An 18456-nucleotide genomic window follows, 5' to 3' on the forward strand; every position below is an offset into this window, starting at 1 on the left:
AAGTTCAGGTTCCCTTGTCTCTAAGTTCTTTTAATTTTGTTCTGCCCATTTCTACATGATAGCCTGCAGCTTTCCTGTGATAGTCAGAGGAGAAGTGAACACGAAATGAAGCTCTGCATTCATAACAATGTTACGCTGCCTGGCATTGTTGTTTGTAGGTACTCTTTGAATACTGCCACTCTGCAACATTTATTCACAGCATAGTATGAATGAATCTGTGCTTTGTCTAAATAAACCACTGGCCACTGTTATTCCAGAGCTTCATTTTTTCATACATTGCTGTTTTTATATCTGCTCTCATCCACATGCAATGGCTCCTTTATTCTGGCACCTTTTGAAATCAAATACGGCAGCTGTAACAGTATTTCACAACATTTCTTTGCTAGCTTGGTAGTCCAGTTCCGTGTGATAAAACTTATTAAGTCAGGGTTTATACATGGATAGGGAAACAAATTTCCTGGATTTTTCTCAAGTTTCCTTGTTAAATTATATTTTTTCCCCTTGCAAAAATAAACATTTTCCTAAGTGAAAATACACTTTCCCTGTGTTCAGTGACAGTATATTTTCCCTCAGAACTGAAAAATTCAATTCTTTGAATGATATTATACACCACTCCCCACACTTAGGAAACAAAACCCAGAAAAAAAAGAAAAGAAAGAAAAAAAATGCATTTTGGAAAGATCTTTGATATGCAGTAATATGAACACTATAAATTTTCGTATTACAAAAGTATAAATACGAATTCCACCAAACACAACATGTTAGATTCCGAAATACTGAAATCCAGATTGTGATGTGCTTTTATCAACCAGTCATGGCTCATGCCATGTTAACTCACCACTAAATGAAAGCAGATACTCAGAACATAGGATACATGATGTAGTCAGCCAACAGCAACATCACTGTTAAGCAGAGTGAGAACACATACAGGAAAAGTTCATCGTTTACATTAATGTATGCATCGTATAGCTACAAACTTTCACATATGTTTTTTTTTCTTTTTTTGCATGTGTTACCCTTTAAGATATATCAAACATAAATGTGCCAGTAAAATATTGAATGATGGCATTAAGGTCTTGTCTTCCGGGCTCAAAATTTTTCTCAGTGGCTGGTCCTCAAAAAATGTTAAGTTTTGAATGACATCCAAACACTCTTTGATTTAAGAAATTCATCACACATTCTCACATTAACATAATTCACCTTAAGTAAAAGGAAATTTACTTTGAAAGTAATGTTTCTCAAACCACCATTTGCAATATTTTTCCCACAACCTGTTAGAAAAACAGCTGTGATGTCATGCTTATCAAAAGCAGTTGTTATGAGGTATTGCCCAGTCTATGTCCTAAATCCTTTGACACATTTTGCTGTTGGCGAACACTTATCTGTGCTCTGTATTTTGTTGTTGTAAATGGCGCATTTTCTTTGCAACTTAAGTTTAACATTAGTGTTCTTCTCTTGTCTATGTTCTATTTCTGCAGTATTGTTGTACAGTAGCAGGCTAAAGTAAAATTCTTTGTTAGAGCATCAGTTCTTTTCAGTTGAAATTACAAAAATTTAACTCAAAACCAAGCAATGAAAAATTCCTGGAATTCTAAAAAATTCCTGGCTTTTTCCTAGTTTTCTCCCGGATGAAAAATTTATCGACTTTCTATCAAATTTCCCGGTTGTTTCAAGAAGTATCCGTCTTACAAGTTTTTGTGAAGATGGTATTTCCTTGTATTGTAGGTTTCCTGGGAAGGTATTTTTTGCAATCACTTTTAACTCTTGCACTGTGAGGTAACAACACATGCTACTTTGAACTGGAGCATGACCAAGTTAGTTCCTGAATCAGCACATCCTCTTCTAGATACAGGCATTATTATTTCCTGGCCTGCACATTAATCTGACATTCTGACATTTATCATGGGATGGATATGCTTGATTGGTAAATTCTTCATCACAGCCTGTCAACAGTCGATGCCTCATAGACATTATGTGAAAGTAAATTCTTCAGGGAAACATCTCTGGCCACTTAGCTTTTATGTCACTGTGTTTAGAGGCTACAAATTCTCAGAGACAGAGATCTTACACAGTTCTCCAATCCTAATCATATAAGAACTTTCACATATCCAATATTTGGCACAAAGTTCATTTCAGCAACAGAAATCCTTCTTCATATTGCAGTGTTTACAAACTTCAGTGTTTGATGGAAAGGTAGCCTTTGAGACACAACCGGCTCATGACTTATCCATGGAAATAGGAAAATTAAACATTTTTGTGGAAAGATGCACCAGAAATGAATATGTCTATTTTCATTTGAAATTCACTGAACATAACCTTTACTGTAAAATACGACAGAACATATAGTTACTAACAATAAACAACTTTTAAAATGATATACCTGTTTGTGGTGTTCATCCAATAAACTAATATCTTCCTGCACTGGGCAGCCAGATTCTAATGGAGCTCCAAAGAGATATGCATATTTAGTACTAAAAAGAGACTCTTCAACCAGCTGCCTTAGTGCCAACACTCGAGCTGGTGCACTGTTCACTGACATGTGAGAGAAGAGTTGACAACAAATTTCTGTCCCACTCTGTTGTTTTACTGGATCTGTAATAATAAGTCCACAATTTAGTATAATGAGAGAAAAAAGAAACACTAAATTAAATCAAAAGATTATTGTCTGCACTTGTTGTCATAACAGGATCTCTATCATCTTAAAGTTTGAGGAACCTGACCCTCCATTCTAACCTTCCTCTCCCCTTCCGAATAAAGGACTTATGTTTTGGAAGCTAGGATACTTTTTTCTACTTTCACAATTGTTTATCACCAGTGATACGAATTTCCCCTTCTGAATGTATGGACTGGCGAGCCACACTGCCTCTTTGTAATTTTACAGAAATAATAAATTACACATGTCTTAAAGACAGTCAGCAGAAAATAATTTATTATGTAAGTGATGAAGATGAGAGAGCTTTGAAGGCGGTTGGAGTGGGGTGTGGGGGGTAAGACAGACGTGGTTAATAGCAAACCAAGGAACAGGAACACAATCTTTTGTTTCATAATTAGTCATGAATATTGCTACATGTGATACAGTGCTGGCTTTCAGCAATGGGAATATTTGCATGAGGAGAGCTACAGTGTGTTCAGGTTCAAGCAAGGTGCTTCTTCTGATTAGTAATTGGAAAATTATTTCTGTAATTTCAAGAAGCAACTCTCACAACTTACATTTTCTGCCATACATGTACCTTTTCCTAGGAAACTTGTGGAAATACTGTATGAACTTATATGAATGAGTGCCTTATACATACTTATGTGCTACAGATTTTTCAAATCTTCAAAAATAAATGAGAACTATTAACAAAATAAGCTGACAATTTTATTCAAATTCAATATATTCAAACAGTTATTAAAATTTACTATACACAAAAGTGTTTGTACTCAAACAGTTAACCATATCTGATAAACATGCATTTCATTTTTCAAGTGATTTTTTAAAGGATAAAAGAGAGAATACAGTCATTAAACAATTTGTGGAATGAATGATTTCATAGCTTTTGCTACACATATCTGAAAATTGGGCCAAAGATAAACACAAGTATTTTGCATCTTTTGGCCAAATATCTTCTTATCTTCTCTCTGCCACTTATGATGGGGTAAAGGAACTATTTTTTAAAAGCTATATATTTTCAAATTTTTTCTACATCTACATCTACATCAACACCCATACTCCGCAAGCCACCTGACGGTGTGTGGCAGAGGGTACAATGAGTACCTCTATCGGTTCTCCCTTCTATTCCAGTCTCGTATTGTTCGTGGAAAGAAGGATTGCCGGTATGCTTCTGTGTGGGCTCTAATCTCTCTGATTTTATCCTCATGGTCTCTTCGCGAGATATACGTAGGAGGGAGCAATATACTGCTTGACTCCTCGGTGAAGGTATGTTCTCGAAACTTTAACAAAAGCCCATACCGAGCTACTGAGCGTCTCTCCTGCAGAGTCTTCCACTGGAGTTTATCTATAATCTCTGTAACGCTTTCACGATTACTAAATGATCCTGTAACGAAGCGCGCTGCTCTCCATTGGATCTTCTCTATCTCTTCTATCAACCCTGCCTGGTACGGATCCCACACTACTGAGCAGTATTCAAACAGTGGGTGAACAAGCGTACTGTAACCTACTTCCTTTGTTTTCGGACTGCATTTTCCTAGGATTCTTCCAATGAATCTCAGTCTGGCATCTGCTTTACCGACGATCAACTTTATATGATCATTCCATTTTAAATCACTCCTAATGCGTACTCCCAGATAATTTGTGGAATTAACTGCTTCCAGTTGCTGACCTGCTATTTTGTAGCTAAATCATAAGGGATCTATCTTTCTATGTATTCGCAGCACATTACACTTGTCTACATTGAGATTCAATTGCCATTCCCTGCACCATGCGTCAATTCGCTGCAGATCCTCCTGCATTTCAGTACAATTTTCCGTTGTTACAACCTCTCGATACACCACAGCATCATCTGCAAAAAGCCTCAGTGAACTCCCAATGTCATCCACAAGGGCATTTATGTATATTGTGAATAGCAACGGTCCTATGACACTCCCCCGCGGCACACCTGAAATCACTCTTACTTCGGAAGACTTCTCTCCATTGAGAATGACATGCTGCGTTCTGTTATCTAGGAACTCTTCAATCCAATCACACAATTGGTCTGATAGTCCATATGCTCTTACTTTGTTCATTAAACGACTGTGGGGAACTGTATCGAACGCCTTGCGGAAGTCAAGAAACATGGCATCTACCTGTGAACCTGTGTCTATGGCTCTCTGAGTCTTGTGGACGAATAGCGCGAGCTGGGTTTCACATGACCGTCTTTTTCGAAACCCATGCTGATTCCTACAGAGTAGATTTCTAGTCTCCAGAAAAGTCACTATACTCGAACATAATTCGTGTTCCAAAATTCTACAACTGATCGACATTAGAGATATAGGTCTATAGTTCTGCACATCTGTTCGACGTCCCTTCTTGAAAACGGGGATGACCTGTGCCCTTTTCCAGTCCTTTGGAACGCTACGCTCTTCTAGAGACCTAGGGTACACCACTGCAAGAAGGGGGGCAAGTTCCTTCGCATACTCTGTGTAAAATCGAACTGGTATCCCATCAGGTCCAGCGACCTTTCCTCTTTTGAGCGATTTTAATTGTTTCTCTATCCCTCTGTCGTCTATTTTGATATCTACGATTTTGTCATCTGTGCGACAATCTAGAGAAGGAACTACAGTGCAGTCTTCCTCTGTGAAACAGCTTTGGAAAAAGACATTTAGTATTTCAGCCTTTAGTCTGTCATCCTCTGTTTCAGTACCATTTTGGTCACAGAGTTTACAAAACAACCTATCCCCTTAAAATACTCTCCATTACAACTAATACATTTGTTCCACCAGTGCTTCCACTGTTCGAAATATTTTTTGTAGTCATCTTTAGAAATGGCTGACAAGTCCTCCCTTGTTTTTTTTCTTGACCTCTTCAATGTTATCAAATTGGTGTCCTTTCACAGCCCTTTTCATGAATGTAAATAAGAAAAAGTCACACGGAGACAGGTCTGGAGAGTAAGGTGTGTGGGGCAGTGGAACCATGCCATTTTTTGCCAAACAATAACAGAGATAGCTGTGTGTGTGTGCAGGTGCATTGTCATGGTGGAAGAACCAATCTCCTGTCTGCCACAAATCGTGTCCTTCTTGATGAACACTGCTGCACAATCTTCTTAAAACTTCCAGACAACAGGTTTGATTGATGGTCTGACCTGGGGGAACAAACTCTGAATGAACTATGCCCTCAGCATCAAAAAAGCAAATCAGCATAGTTTTGATGTTTGATTAGACTTGACGAAAATTTTTTGGATGGGATGACAACACCTTCCATTGGCTTTACTGTTGCTTTGTTTCTACGTCATAACCACAGCACCATGACTCATCACCAGTAATGGCCTTTGACAGAAAATCTGGATCAGTTTCAAGCTGTTTCATAGCACAACATGTTTCAACTCAGACATTTCTTTTGATTGTCAGTCATAACTCGAGGAACAAACTTGGCAGCAAACCTCCTCATTCCCAAATATTCACTTAAAGTTCGCTAAACTGAGCTCCAAGATAGCCCACTAATCTCTGACAGTTCATCAATTGTCTGTCGATGATCTGTGAGCACAAGCTCTTGAATTTTTTCAATATTTTCGTCAATTTGGACAGTTGATGGACATCCAGAATGAGGTCGTCATCAGTCGACATGTCACCATTTTTAAATTGAGCGAACTACTCGTAAACTGGAGTTTTTTCCATAGCGTCATCTTCGTAAACTGTTTTAATCATTAAAACATTTCAGCAGCATTTATACCAAGTAGAAAACAAAATTTCACAGCTGCACATTGTTCACTTAAAACTTGCCCTCATAAAAAATGAAACAAGAACAAAACAGCACTAGCAAAAACAATCACTACAGATGAACAGAACAAAACAGGTCGACAACACAGGCGGCACTGAACTGGCAAAGAGTTGCACTATACACGCCTAGTGGCACAAATGGGTACTACATAAGCTCCGCCCACTGCAATGTCATTCCATTTTTTTGAGTATCCTCTCATATAGTTTATTAGCAGACATAGTTAAACAACTACAGCATTGCATTTTTTGAAGCCGTTCTCAGTCACGACATAACAAGAAAGAAAGGTGCCAGAGACAAACTTTAAAACTAAATTGAAATTATTTTTGCTGGACAGCAATTTCTACTTAAACAGATGAGTTTTAAAAGTGACTGACATGAATCCATATATATGAATCATCAACTAATAATTGAATCATTTAATGTCATTTCAAACAGACTGGTATTATTTAATGCATTAAGTAGGAAAGATGAAAACAAAGGCAACAACTCAACATACAGTAGGAGCACTTAAGCAATGTTTTAAGTCTCTTGTATATGTCTATCAGCTGATCAACTGATCAACTTTACAGTGAGTTGTCACCATAACACATAAAACGATGAATAGTTTTGGATTTAGAAGTAACAGCAGTGGCAAATCACAAAGTTTTGAAAGGTGTCTATTATTTCCTGATGAACAACTAGAATGCTGCAGAATGGGTGTTCCTCATCTGATGTCAGATATCTGACATTAACCATGAATCATTAGTGAGTGTGTAAAAGCTTGCACCCAAGCCTGTAGGAGTTGCTGTTCACATGACTTGCATTCTTCTGTCTGGACAGGGCACTTATCAATGCTGTTGATCATAAATTAACCTCTGACTGGCTATTTAAAAAAGAAAAAATATATTTTTTTTATATACAATCTTTACTTACATGCTGAAATTACTTCTCCATAGCTGCCACCCAAATTCAAACATATTTTGTACTGTGACCCTAGTTACTTTATCCCTTCATAAAAGAATAGTGTTGATTGGTGCCTTAGGCAGTTGTCGACAGCATCGTTGAGCTCTTTGTTGGTCATGAAGTGCTGAGTAGCCTGCCACACCTTCATCTTGGGCAAAAGATGAATGTCACTTGTGTCCAAACTAGGAAGGATGTTACAAATTTCCCCACCCAAAAATTCTGAGCTTTTACTTTGTTAACTCACAGTATTGCACTGCACACTGTAGTGAAGGAGAATGATTCCTTCAGTAATCATCCTGAACTGTTTGTTTTAAATTGACCTGTGCAATTTCATAAGTATCTCACAATAAACCAGTGACATCGGTCACATGTCAACATGTTGAACAAATTCATCAATCACATCTGAATGTCTTCCTCAACCACTTTCATCATGCACAGCTGTATGACAAGCCTTGAATTTTCTGCACCGCCACCTCACAACACCTCCGCACATAATTACATTTCTATATGTACAACACAACTGACAATGAATCACAGTGGCATTGGTTTCTTAGCTTGCATGAAGTGAATGACAGAAAGTACCTCATAACTGCAGGCAGACAAAATAACCCTGCCCGCTTCAATCACTTACTGCTTACACACTGATGAACAAAACAGACAACTGACTGATGCAACATGCCCTAGAAATTCTCTTTCTCCAACCACACAAGTGCCATGAAGCTACAAGCATAAGTTTATTTTTAATAGCCAAGTGGAGGTTAATTCATGAATAACCTCTGTTAAAGTTTCCAAACATCATCTATCATCTTCATATGAACAGCTAGAGCAATGAGTGCATTGTCCTACATGTTGCAGAATGGGTGTTCTTCATTCCAAATCAGGTATCTGACATTAAACATGAATCAGTTGTGAAGACAGAAAAGGTTCCCACAAAGTTGTAGGAGCAGTGTTCACACGATTTGCATTCTGTACTTTGGAGAGTGCACTTAAGACACTGTTATTAAAAAGTCCAAACAAATCACAACACAAGCAAAAGATCAGCTTAGTTTGGCAAATGAGCACCTAGGTCTTCACGTGGGCAGGATCCATGCCACAAATGTGTATTTATCAGACAATATGGGAAATGCAGTATTACATTTTATAGCAATGTTTGTGATATTTCAAGTGTATTGGAAACAATAAGAAATCAGTGTTGTCAGAGCACAGCCCAAACAATAATTATTCATTTGTTTACTGGACCACTAAGCATTTAAATGTAAATGCCTAATTCCCTATCTCCATACAATTATCGGAAAGTTATTTTATCAATACTAGACTGTGGTGAGTATTTCAGTTGTAGGAAAATACCAGGTTCAGTGATGCAGATGAAGAAATATGAAACTGTAGCACGTGCCAGCTGTAAAACGTCATGTGTTGGCAAAGGCAGCAGCTGGAGTGCAGCTGCCAGTGAATGGGCTGCAGCAATGGATGGTGGACTGACAAGTAACTGAGCAGCCTGAGACAAATTGGACAGCAATGCTCTAGACACAAGTCCACATCTCAGGTATGGTGATTTTCCACTTTTCTCCCACCTGTAAAAGCATTAATTTTATTATATTAAAATCTTGTAGATGGAATGGACACGATACAATCAATAAATTCCCTCAAGTGATCTGCAAGGGATAAATAATGGAGATTCTTAATCATTAAAATATGTCTAAGAAAGGTTAATTATATACCAATCTATATCTCCAAATATCTCAAAGAAATTGAAATAATGCAAAATTACAACAATATTCCAAGCAAAGTGACTGAAAATGCAGTAAAAGTGTATATGTTGGACAAAATTAATTACCTGGGTAACAAAATCAAAATTATGTGGGATGTAATAAAAAGTGAGACAGCTGTAGCTTCCTCCAGGCCTCCAATTCTGTGGTTACTCTTACTAATGACTACATAAATTTGCAATGATACTTCATGAATACTGAGTAGACAGCCTGAACATCTGCTCTTGTTGAGGCTATGAGTAGTATCAAATAGTTACCGTTACTTGTGAGGAAATAATTATATTGTCTATTGCAATTGTAGAACTCAAGATGATAATTACATAACTAGAAAATAAAATTTCATTTGCTGATGAAAATATATCAGGTAAATTCATGAAGTTAACGAAATAAAACACTGTATTAAATGCTTTCATTGCACTAGTCATGTTAACTCTACATAAAAGTCCAAGGGTCCAAAGAAATAAAATAGCTACAAATGTGTAAATTGGTGTACTGCCCATTGAGACCAGATATTCCAGTGACTCTACTGATGATGTCATTTAAAGCAAATTTGTTTCAATCCTGGAGTGTAATATGGGACATACCCTCTGCTATCTTGCTGTCTCTCAGTTCACTCCCACACACTGCTAAGTGTGTAGCCCCCATATCTCTACCCAAGAGTGAACCCTGCTAGGACTTGTGAATGCTAAAATATTTTTGGGATTTACAGCAAATGGCTTTAGGTATACTTGCTACTAGAAAACATACAATAAATGTTTTGGCTTCTTTCAAACTGATACTGAATTAATACATCTGTCTATTTGGTGGAGCATGATGCAAGTTCACTTTACAAAAATATTTTGTTTATTTATTTTGCCCCTGGGAGGAATGGGAAAAATGGAGGGAGAGCTGCTCTCTCCTGTTCATCAGTGGATATGCCATTGTCTCTAGAAAGCGTTGTGAACATACAGTCCAATTTCCATAGCCTCTTTGATGATCTGAGATACAATACCTTAGGGTGTGTTCAAATCTGCTCAAAAAAGAACTTGCATTATTCATAACAAACTCAAAAGGTTGTGTTTAGCAAAACAAATTTTTTCTGCATTTCTATACTGTATGTGCTGCTGATGTTTGCGAGTGATGAGGGTTGGCACGTGTCTGGCTTTTTACGGTCAAGTCCAGCCAAATACACTGATGTAAAAAAATCGTAATACCAAGAAGGAGCTGTGCGACACAACCAAAAGTTGGTAGTGTGTCACTACATATGAAAGATGACATCTATTCAAATTTCATACCAGCTAAATAGAAGTGGCACTAGTAGCACCACTATGAGGATGCAAATCAAGTTTGCTTTAAATAAACGCTGTAATGGTATGGGCATTAGTTATCTTTGAGATTGGAAATGGTGAGTTCATGTTAGTCATTAATACCCTTAAGGCAACAAAGATGCCATTATCAACACCTCACCGAGTTTGAATGAGATCACATAATAGAGCCACGAGAAGCTGGATGTACCTTCTGAAGTAGTGCAGGAAAACTTGGCAGGAATGTAACCACTGTACATGATTGTTGGCAGTGGTGGTCATGAGACTGTATGGTCACAAGAGGACTGGGCTCTGCATGGTTGCACAGCATTGCGATGAGGAAAGACCCATTGTGTTTGGCGTATGGCTCTGGTGCATCATACTGCATTTGTAGCAGCAATGTGAGCAACTATTGGCATGAAAATGGCACAACAAACTGTTACAAATCAGTTATTTCAAGGACTGCTCCAAGCCAGACTCCCTGCAGCGTCTACTCCACAGACACAGAAACACCACCATTTGCAACTTCAGTGGTGTCAAGTGAGAGCTCTTTGAAGGGCAGGGTGTTTTCTGATGAAAGTTGGTTCTGCCTCGGTGCCAGTAATGGCCATGTGTTGGTTAGGAGGAGGCCAGGTGAAGGTCTGCAACCAACCTGTCTGCATGATAGATGCACTGGACCAACATCTGGGGATAGGGTCTGGGGTGCAATTTAGTATGACAGCAGGAGCACTCTCATGGCTATTCCATGCATGTTGTTGTTGTTGTTGTTGTTGTTGTGGTCTTCAGTCCTGAGACTGGTTTGATGCAGCTCTCCATGCTACTCTATCCTGTGCAAGCTTCTTCATCTCCCAGTACCTACTGCAACCTACATCCTTCTGAATCTGCTTAGTGTATTCATCTCTTGGTCTCCCTCTATGATTTTTACCCTCCACGCTGCCCTCCAATGCTAAATTTGTGATCCCTTGATGCCTCAAAACATGTCCTACCAACCGACCCCTTCTTCTAGTCAAGTTGTGCCACAAACTTCTCTTCTCCCCAATTCTATTCAATACCTCCTCATTAGTTACGTGATCTACCCACCTTATCTTCAGCATTCTTCTGTAGCACCACATTTCGAAAGCTTCTATTCTCTTCTTGTCCAAACTCGTTATCGTCCATGTTTCACTTCCATACATAGCTACACTCCATACAAATACTTTCATAAACGACTTCCTGACACTTAAATCTATACTCGATGTTAACAAATTTCTCTTCTTCAGAAACGATTTCCTTGCGATTGCCAGTCTACATTTTATATCCTCTCTACTTTGACCATCATCAGTTATTTTACTCCCTAAATAGCAAAACTCCTTTACTACTTTAAGTGTCTCATTTCCTAATCTAAATCCCCGATTTAATTTGACTACATTCCATTATCCTCGTTTTGCTTTTGTTGATGTTCATATTATATCCTCCTTTCGAGACACTGTCCATTCCGTTCAACTGCTCTTCCAAGTCCTTTGCTGTCTCTGACAGAATTACAATGTCATCGGTGAACCTCAAAGTTTTTACTTCTTCTAGATGAATTTTAATACCTACTCCGAATTTTTCTTTTGTTTCCTTCACTGCTTGCTCAATATACAGATTGAATAACATCGGGGAGAGGCTACAACCCTGCCTCACTCCCTTCCCAATCACTGCTTCCCTTTCATGCCCCTCAACTCTTATAACTGCCATCTGGTTTCTGTACAAATTGTAAATAGCCTTTCGCTCCCTGTATTTTACCCCTGCCACCTTCAGAATTTGAAAGAGAGTATTCCAGTTAACGTTGTCAAAAGCTTTCTCTAAGTCTAGAAATGCTAGAAACGTAGGTTTGCCTTTTCTTAATCTTTCTTCTAAGATAAGTCGTGAGGTTAGTATTGCCTCACGTGTTCCAACATTTCTACGGAATCCAAACTGATCTTCCCCGAGGTCCGCTTCTACCAGTTTTTCCATTCGTCTGTAAAGAATTCGCGTTAGTATTTTGCAGCTGCGACTTATTAAACTGATAGTTCGGTAATTTTCACATCTGTCAACACCTGCTATCTTTGGGATTGTAATTATTATATTCTTCTTGAAGTCTGTGGGTATTTCGCCTGTCTCATACATCTTGCTCACCAGATGGAAGAATTTTGTCATGACTGGCTCTCCCAAGGCCATCAGTAGTTCTAATGGAATGTTGTCTACTCCTGGGGCCTTGTTTCGACTCAGGTCTTTCAGTGCTCTGTCAAACTCTTCACGCAGTATCTTATCTCCCATTTCATCTTCATCTACATCCTCTTCCATTTCCATAATATTGTCCTCAAGTACATCGCCCTTGTATAAACCCTCTATATACTCCTTCCACCTTTCTGCCTTCCCTTCTTTGCTTAGAACTGGGTTGCCATCTGAGCTCTTGATATTCTTACAAGTGGTTCTCTTCTCTCCAAAGGTCTCTTTAATTTTCCTGTAGGCAGTATCTATCTTACCCCTAGTGAGACAAGGCTCTACATCCTTCCATTTGTCCTCTAGCCATCCCTGCTTAGCCATTTTGCACTTCCTGTCGATCTCATTTTTGAGACGTTTGTATTCCTTTTCGCCTGCTTCATTTACTGCATTTTTATATTTTCTCCTTTCATCAATTAGATTCAATATTTCTGCTGTTACCCAAGGATTTCTATTAGCCCTCGTCTTTTTACCTACTTGATCCTCTGCTGCCTTCACTACTTCATCCCTCAGAGCTACCCATTCTTCTTCTACTGTATTTCTTTCCCCCATTCCTGGCAATTGTTCCCTTATGCTCTCCCTGAAACTCTCTACAACCTCTGGTTCTTTCAGTTTATCCAGGTCCCATCTCCTTAAATTCCCGCCTTTTTGCAGTTTCTTCAGTTTCAATCTGCAGTTCATAACCAACAGATTGTGGTCAGAATCCACATCTGCCCCTGGAAGTGTCTTACAATTTAACACCTGGTTCCTAAATCTCTGTCTTACCATTACGTAATCTATCTGATACCTTTTAGTATCTCCAGGCTTCTTCCATGTATACAACCTTCTTTTATGATTCTTGAACCAAGTGTTAGCTATGATTAAGTTATGCTCTGTGCAAAATTCTACAAGGCTGCTTCCTCTTTCATTTCTCCCCCCCAATCTATATTCACCTGCTATGTTTCCTTCTCTCCCTTTTCCTACTGACGAATTCCAGTCATCCATGACTATTAAATTTTCTTCTCCCTTCACTACCTGAATAATTTCTTTTATCTCGTCATACATTTCATCAATTTCTTCATCATCTGCAGAGCTAGTTGGCATATAAACTTGTACTACTGTAGTAGGCATGGGCTTTGTGTCTATCTTGGCCACAATAATGCGTTCACTATGCTGTTTGTAGTAGCTAACCAGCACTCCTATCTTTTTTATTCAATATTAAACCTACTCCTGCATTACCCCTATTTGATTTTGTATTTATAACCCTGTAATCACCTGACCAAAAGTCTTGTTCCTCCTGCCACCGAACTTCACTAATTCCCACTATATCTAACTTTAACCTATCCATTTCCCTTTTTAAATTTTCTAACCTACCTGCCCGATGAAGGGATCTGACATTCCACGCTCCGATCCGTAGAATGCCAGTTTTCTTTCTCCTGATAACGACGTCCTCTTGAGTAGTCCCCGCCCGGAGATCCGAATGGGGGACTATTTTACCTCCGGAATATTTTACCCAAGAGGACGCCATCATCATTTAACCATACAGTAAAGCTGCATGCCCTCAGGAAAAATTATGGCTGTAGTTTCCCCTTGCTTTCAGCCATTCGCAGTACCAGCACAGCAAGGCTGTTTTGGTTAGTGTTACAAGGCCAGATCAGTCAATCATCCAGACTGTTGCCCCTGCAACTACTGAAAAGGCTGCTGCCCCTCTTCAGGAACCACATGTTTGTCTGGCCTCTCAACAGATACCCCTCCGTTGTGGTTGCACCTACGGTATGGCCATCTGTATCGCTAAGGCACGCAAGCCTCCCCACCAACGGCAAGGTCCATGGTTCATGGGGGGAGGATCCCATGCATCCTGACTGCAAATTTTTATGTCAGTCTGGCGATTCGACCTGTTGTGCTGCTATTCATGAACAGTATTCCAGGGGGTGTTTTCCAACAGGATAATGCCCACCCACAAACTGCTGTTGTAACTCAGCACGCTCTACTGAGTGTTGACATGTTGCCTTGGCCTGCTCAATCACCAGATCTGTCTCCCATTGAGCACATGTGGTACCTTATTGGATGACAACACCAGCATCATCCCAAACAGTTTAAACTGTCCCTGTTTTGACGACCAAGTGCAACCGGTATAGAGCTCCACCCCACAAACTGACATCCAACTGCAGTACAAGACAATGCGTGTACATCTGCATGCTTGAATTCAACACCGGTTATTAATGTACCAGTATTTCACATTTGCAGTGGCCAATCTCCCACTATTAACATGTGTTGTTACAATGTTAATCACGTAAATATGTTATGTAGACAAATTCATTCCCAAAATTTCATTACTGTAAATCAATTATTTTTTGATGTTGCAATTTGTTTCTGTCAGTGTATTATAGTCTGGCCTGTTCAACTTTTGTCAGTTTTTTTTAGAGATGAATGACATGAGCACAAAAAATAAGTATGAGGAGGAATAAGAAGAGATATCATAATGTTATATAGATACAGTTCCAACCAATGGTGTCCTATGCTTTCTTCATAAGCCAATTTCTCTGTGTGTTATTTATGTTTCTTTCATTCTTTTATGGCAAAATAACAGAGCTCAATTAAGCATGCTGAAACTTCAGATATTTCTGTCAATAAAGTAATCAACCAGTGCTCACAAATTCTATATAACATTACTGAAACACTTTAGGCAAAAGTTTTGTCCAATTACAGTTTTTGGAAATTTAAGGTAGTTGTCAGAGACACATCAAAATCAGGCTGAAGAATTTGGAGGAGCAAACATGAATAATATGTACATGATTACCAAAAAGTACTTAAATCCAGAACTTATGAATTCAGCACCCAATTAAAGCACTTTCAGTGAATAACACTAGCTGATCTTCCAATCTACGAATAACTGACAGAAACCAAAGATATTTTGTCTAGAAAAAAATGTGAAGTTGCGAGGGCAGTAAATTCTTTGCTCAGTGGCAAAATTACATTAAATTCATGCAATAAAAAAGGCAGAACTGCCTTTAAAAGGCTTGTTTCAGGTCACATCATAATGATGAATTTTATTTGGAATTAATGAAATTGGCAGGATATTATTCTGCAATTCCAGGCCATAATGTCAACTTTGAGAGAATATTGTCTTTCATAAAGGAACGCAATAAATTGCAAACCGGCACAATCACAAAGATGATGATGTTAATTTAAAATTATCACTTCACGAGCTCCTCAAAATGATTTCCAAGAAAAATAATGTTCTCCATATTATGGGCCCAAATAAGAAATATAATAGTTAACTATATTGTTTTTTCTTTGTAAGCCTAAAAGGACCAAAGTACTTAAATATCTTTTCATTTTCTGCTAAAGAAGAATAGATAAATGTTTATTTTGTTTAATGGAAAACTTTTAGTTTATTTTGATATTAGAAATGAAGACAACGGAGCACTTAGTTGCTATCATAATTGCAAACTGACTATAAGTGATTATTAATAACAATTAAGAACATCCAACTGACCCTACTTCTATTTAAAACAGCTAGTTTGGCTTTTAGAGCAAAATGTCTGGCCAAATACAACACCAGTCCGGCCTTTCCGTCTTTGGACCTGGCAACCCTCCAACAACAGCACATCAACCATAGAAATGAAGAAAAATCTGTTGTTACCACATACAGCCTTAATGGATAAGCACAAGATCTTATTGGAGTAGCCACAATTTCAAGCCAAACTTCAAACTTGTAGCATTCAACCATCAAAGATGTTGAGGAAATTTGTCCAAAACTTTAATAGAAATAAGGGTTACACACTCAGCACTGAGTGGATGTGTGGAAACAGACACTTGATACTAAAAGCCTGCATATAAGTATGTCCCTTGTTATAAAGTGTCAGAGAGAGAGAAACATTGTGAATTGCAAGTCGTCACTGGTATGAAAATAATCTAGTTGCAATGAGCACGACTACAGCATTTACAACTATGTGGCTCTGTTACTTCTCTGTAAGTCAGTTGCTCTCCTGACAAACACAATGGTGGTGGATATTGCTGAAAGCTCAATCTCTATAAAGAAATGAACACTACAAGTGCACCAAGAACATTTAATACGACATATCTTTCTTGCAACTCTTTGTGGTTATGTAAGAAGAATATGGTGCCACATCTTTATCACAGCAACAGAAATCATATACTTCCTGACAGAACTAAACATGTTATTGTAAAACTTCTTCTCAAGAAAGACAATGCCACAACTGTGAACAGCTACAGACCAATTTCATGTCAGTGTGTTTTCTCAAACGTATTCAAAACTTTATTGAGTGCAAAAACAGACAAATCTCTTGACAACTTAGATATTTTTAACAAAAAGGAAATTTTGCTTTCAAAAGAATATAGAGACAGAACGGGTAATCCTCCAGTTTGTGGATGAGAACTTACAGTGTTTCAAATCAAGAATTGTGTGTTACTTCATATATTCAGTGATCTACAAAAGGTGCTGATTATGTTGATCATAACCTCACACTAAAGAACGCCCAGAATAATATTATCGGTAGCTCATTAGGTAATCTGCTAAAATCCCATCTCATCAACAGGATGAAGTTTTTCAACTGGTGAATTACAAATAGGCAGTATAAGTTGCATCACAATGGGAAATCATTCATCATGGAGTCCCTCAGGATTCTGTCCTAGTTCCCTTATAGTTTTAAATTTATTTCAACAACTAGCCTGCTGTCATGAATGGTGAGTATAAACAGCATGACAACTGTGAATATTTGTCAACTGTAGACACCGTTAATCACCTTTCTGAGGTGCTCAACTAGTTTACTGTCACCTCCATTTCTTTTTGCTCTAATCACAAATACCCAGAGGACTTTACAGTGATGTATACACAACCAACAGTTACAGAAAATAAAAAGTACAAAATTCATGGGACTATATTTAGATGCTACCTAATCTTGGTACAGCATTTGTAACGATACTGAGGCATAGAACTTTGCAGATGGGAGTTATCCTTGGAACATGTCCTTCATTCTCATAAGCCTCCTGGCCTCAATCTCTATTCACCCACTGCCCTCGACCCTCCATTAACAGTTTTCCCTTGCTATGTCCTATTACCCCCCTCCCAATCCACATCACCTTCATCGTGTGCTGCACTGCACTGGCTCCTGCATCTCTGCATCACAAGCCTAGCCCATGCACCTGCCACCGTTGCCTCCAGCATTCCTAGCTGGCAAACCTCCTGCTGCCTTCCTCCAAGCCGCTAGCTGCCACATCCAACCGCTCTTCCTGCCTCTCTCCCACCCCGAGACCCCATGCTGAAATGTAGAGGTACAGGTGCGTGTGTGTGTGTGTGTGTGTGTGTGTGTGTGTGTGTGTGTGAGAGAGAGAGAGAGAGAGAGAGAGAGAGAGAGAGAGAGAGAGAGAGAGAGAGAGATCAACAAAGTGCCTACCATATTAATATCGATTAAGTGAATATACTGGCGCCCCCCCCCCCCCCCCCCCCCCCCAATGAACCATGGACCTTGCCGTTGGTGGGGAGGCTTGCGTGCCTCAGCGATACAGATAGCCGTACCATAGGTGCAACCACAATGGAGGGGTATCTGTTGAGAGGCCAGACAAATGTGTGGTTCCTGAAGAGAGCAGCCTTTTCAGTAGTTACAGGGGCAACAGTCTGGATGATTGACTGATCTGGCCTTGTAACAATAACCAAAACGGCCTGGCTGTGCTGGTACTGCGAACGGCTGAAAGCAAGGGGAAACTACGGCCGTAATTTTTCCCGAGGGCATGCAGCTTTACTGTATGATTAAATGATGATGGCGTCCTCTTGGGTAAAATATTCCGGAGGTAAAATAGTCCCCCATTTGGGTCTCCGGGAGGG

The 18456-nt window shown here is 39.0% G+C and overlaps 1 protein-coding gene across 2 annotated transcripts in view; it reads right to left on the reverse strand.

Moving 5' to 3' along the window:
• LOC124605924 (integrator complex subunit 5) overlaps positions 1–18456 on the reverse strand; it is a 126845-nt gene that overhangs the window by 12175 nt on the left and 96214 nt on the right. For both annotated transcript variants that reach the window (XM_047137878.1, XM_047137879.1), the window contains 2 exons: positions 8705–8928; positions 2381–2592 (listed from right to left, as the gene is read on the reverse strand). In XM_047137878.1, coding sequence (XP_046993834.1) covers positions 2381–2592; positions 8705–8928 — 436 coding nt within the window. The remainder of the gene's footprint in view (positions 1–2380; positions 2593–8704; positions 8929–18456) is intronic.

This window comes from Schistocerca americana, chromosome 3, assembly GCF_021461395.2.
Source record: "Schistocerca americana isolate TAMUIC-IGC-003095 chromosome 3, iqSchAmer2.1, whole genome shotgun sequence".
NCBI classification, from domain to species: domain Eukaryota; kingdom Metazoa; phylum Arthropoda; class Insecta; order Orthoptera; family Acrididae; genus Schistocerca; species Schistocerca americana.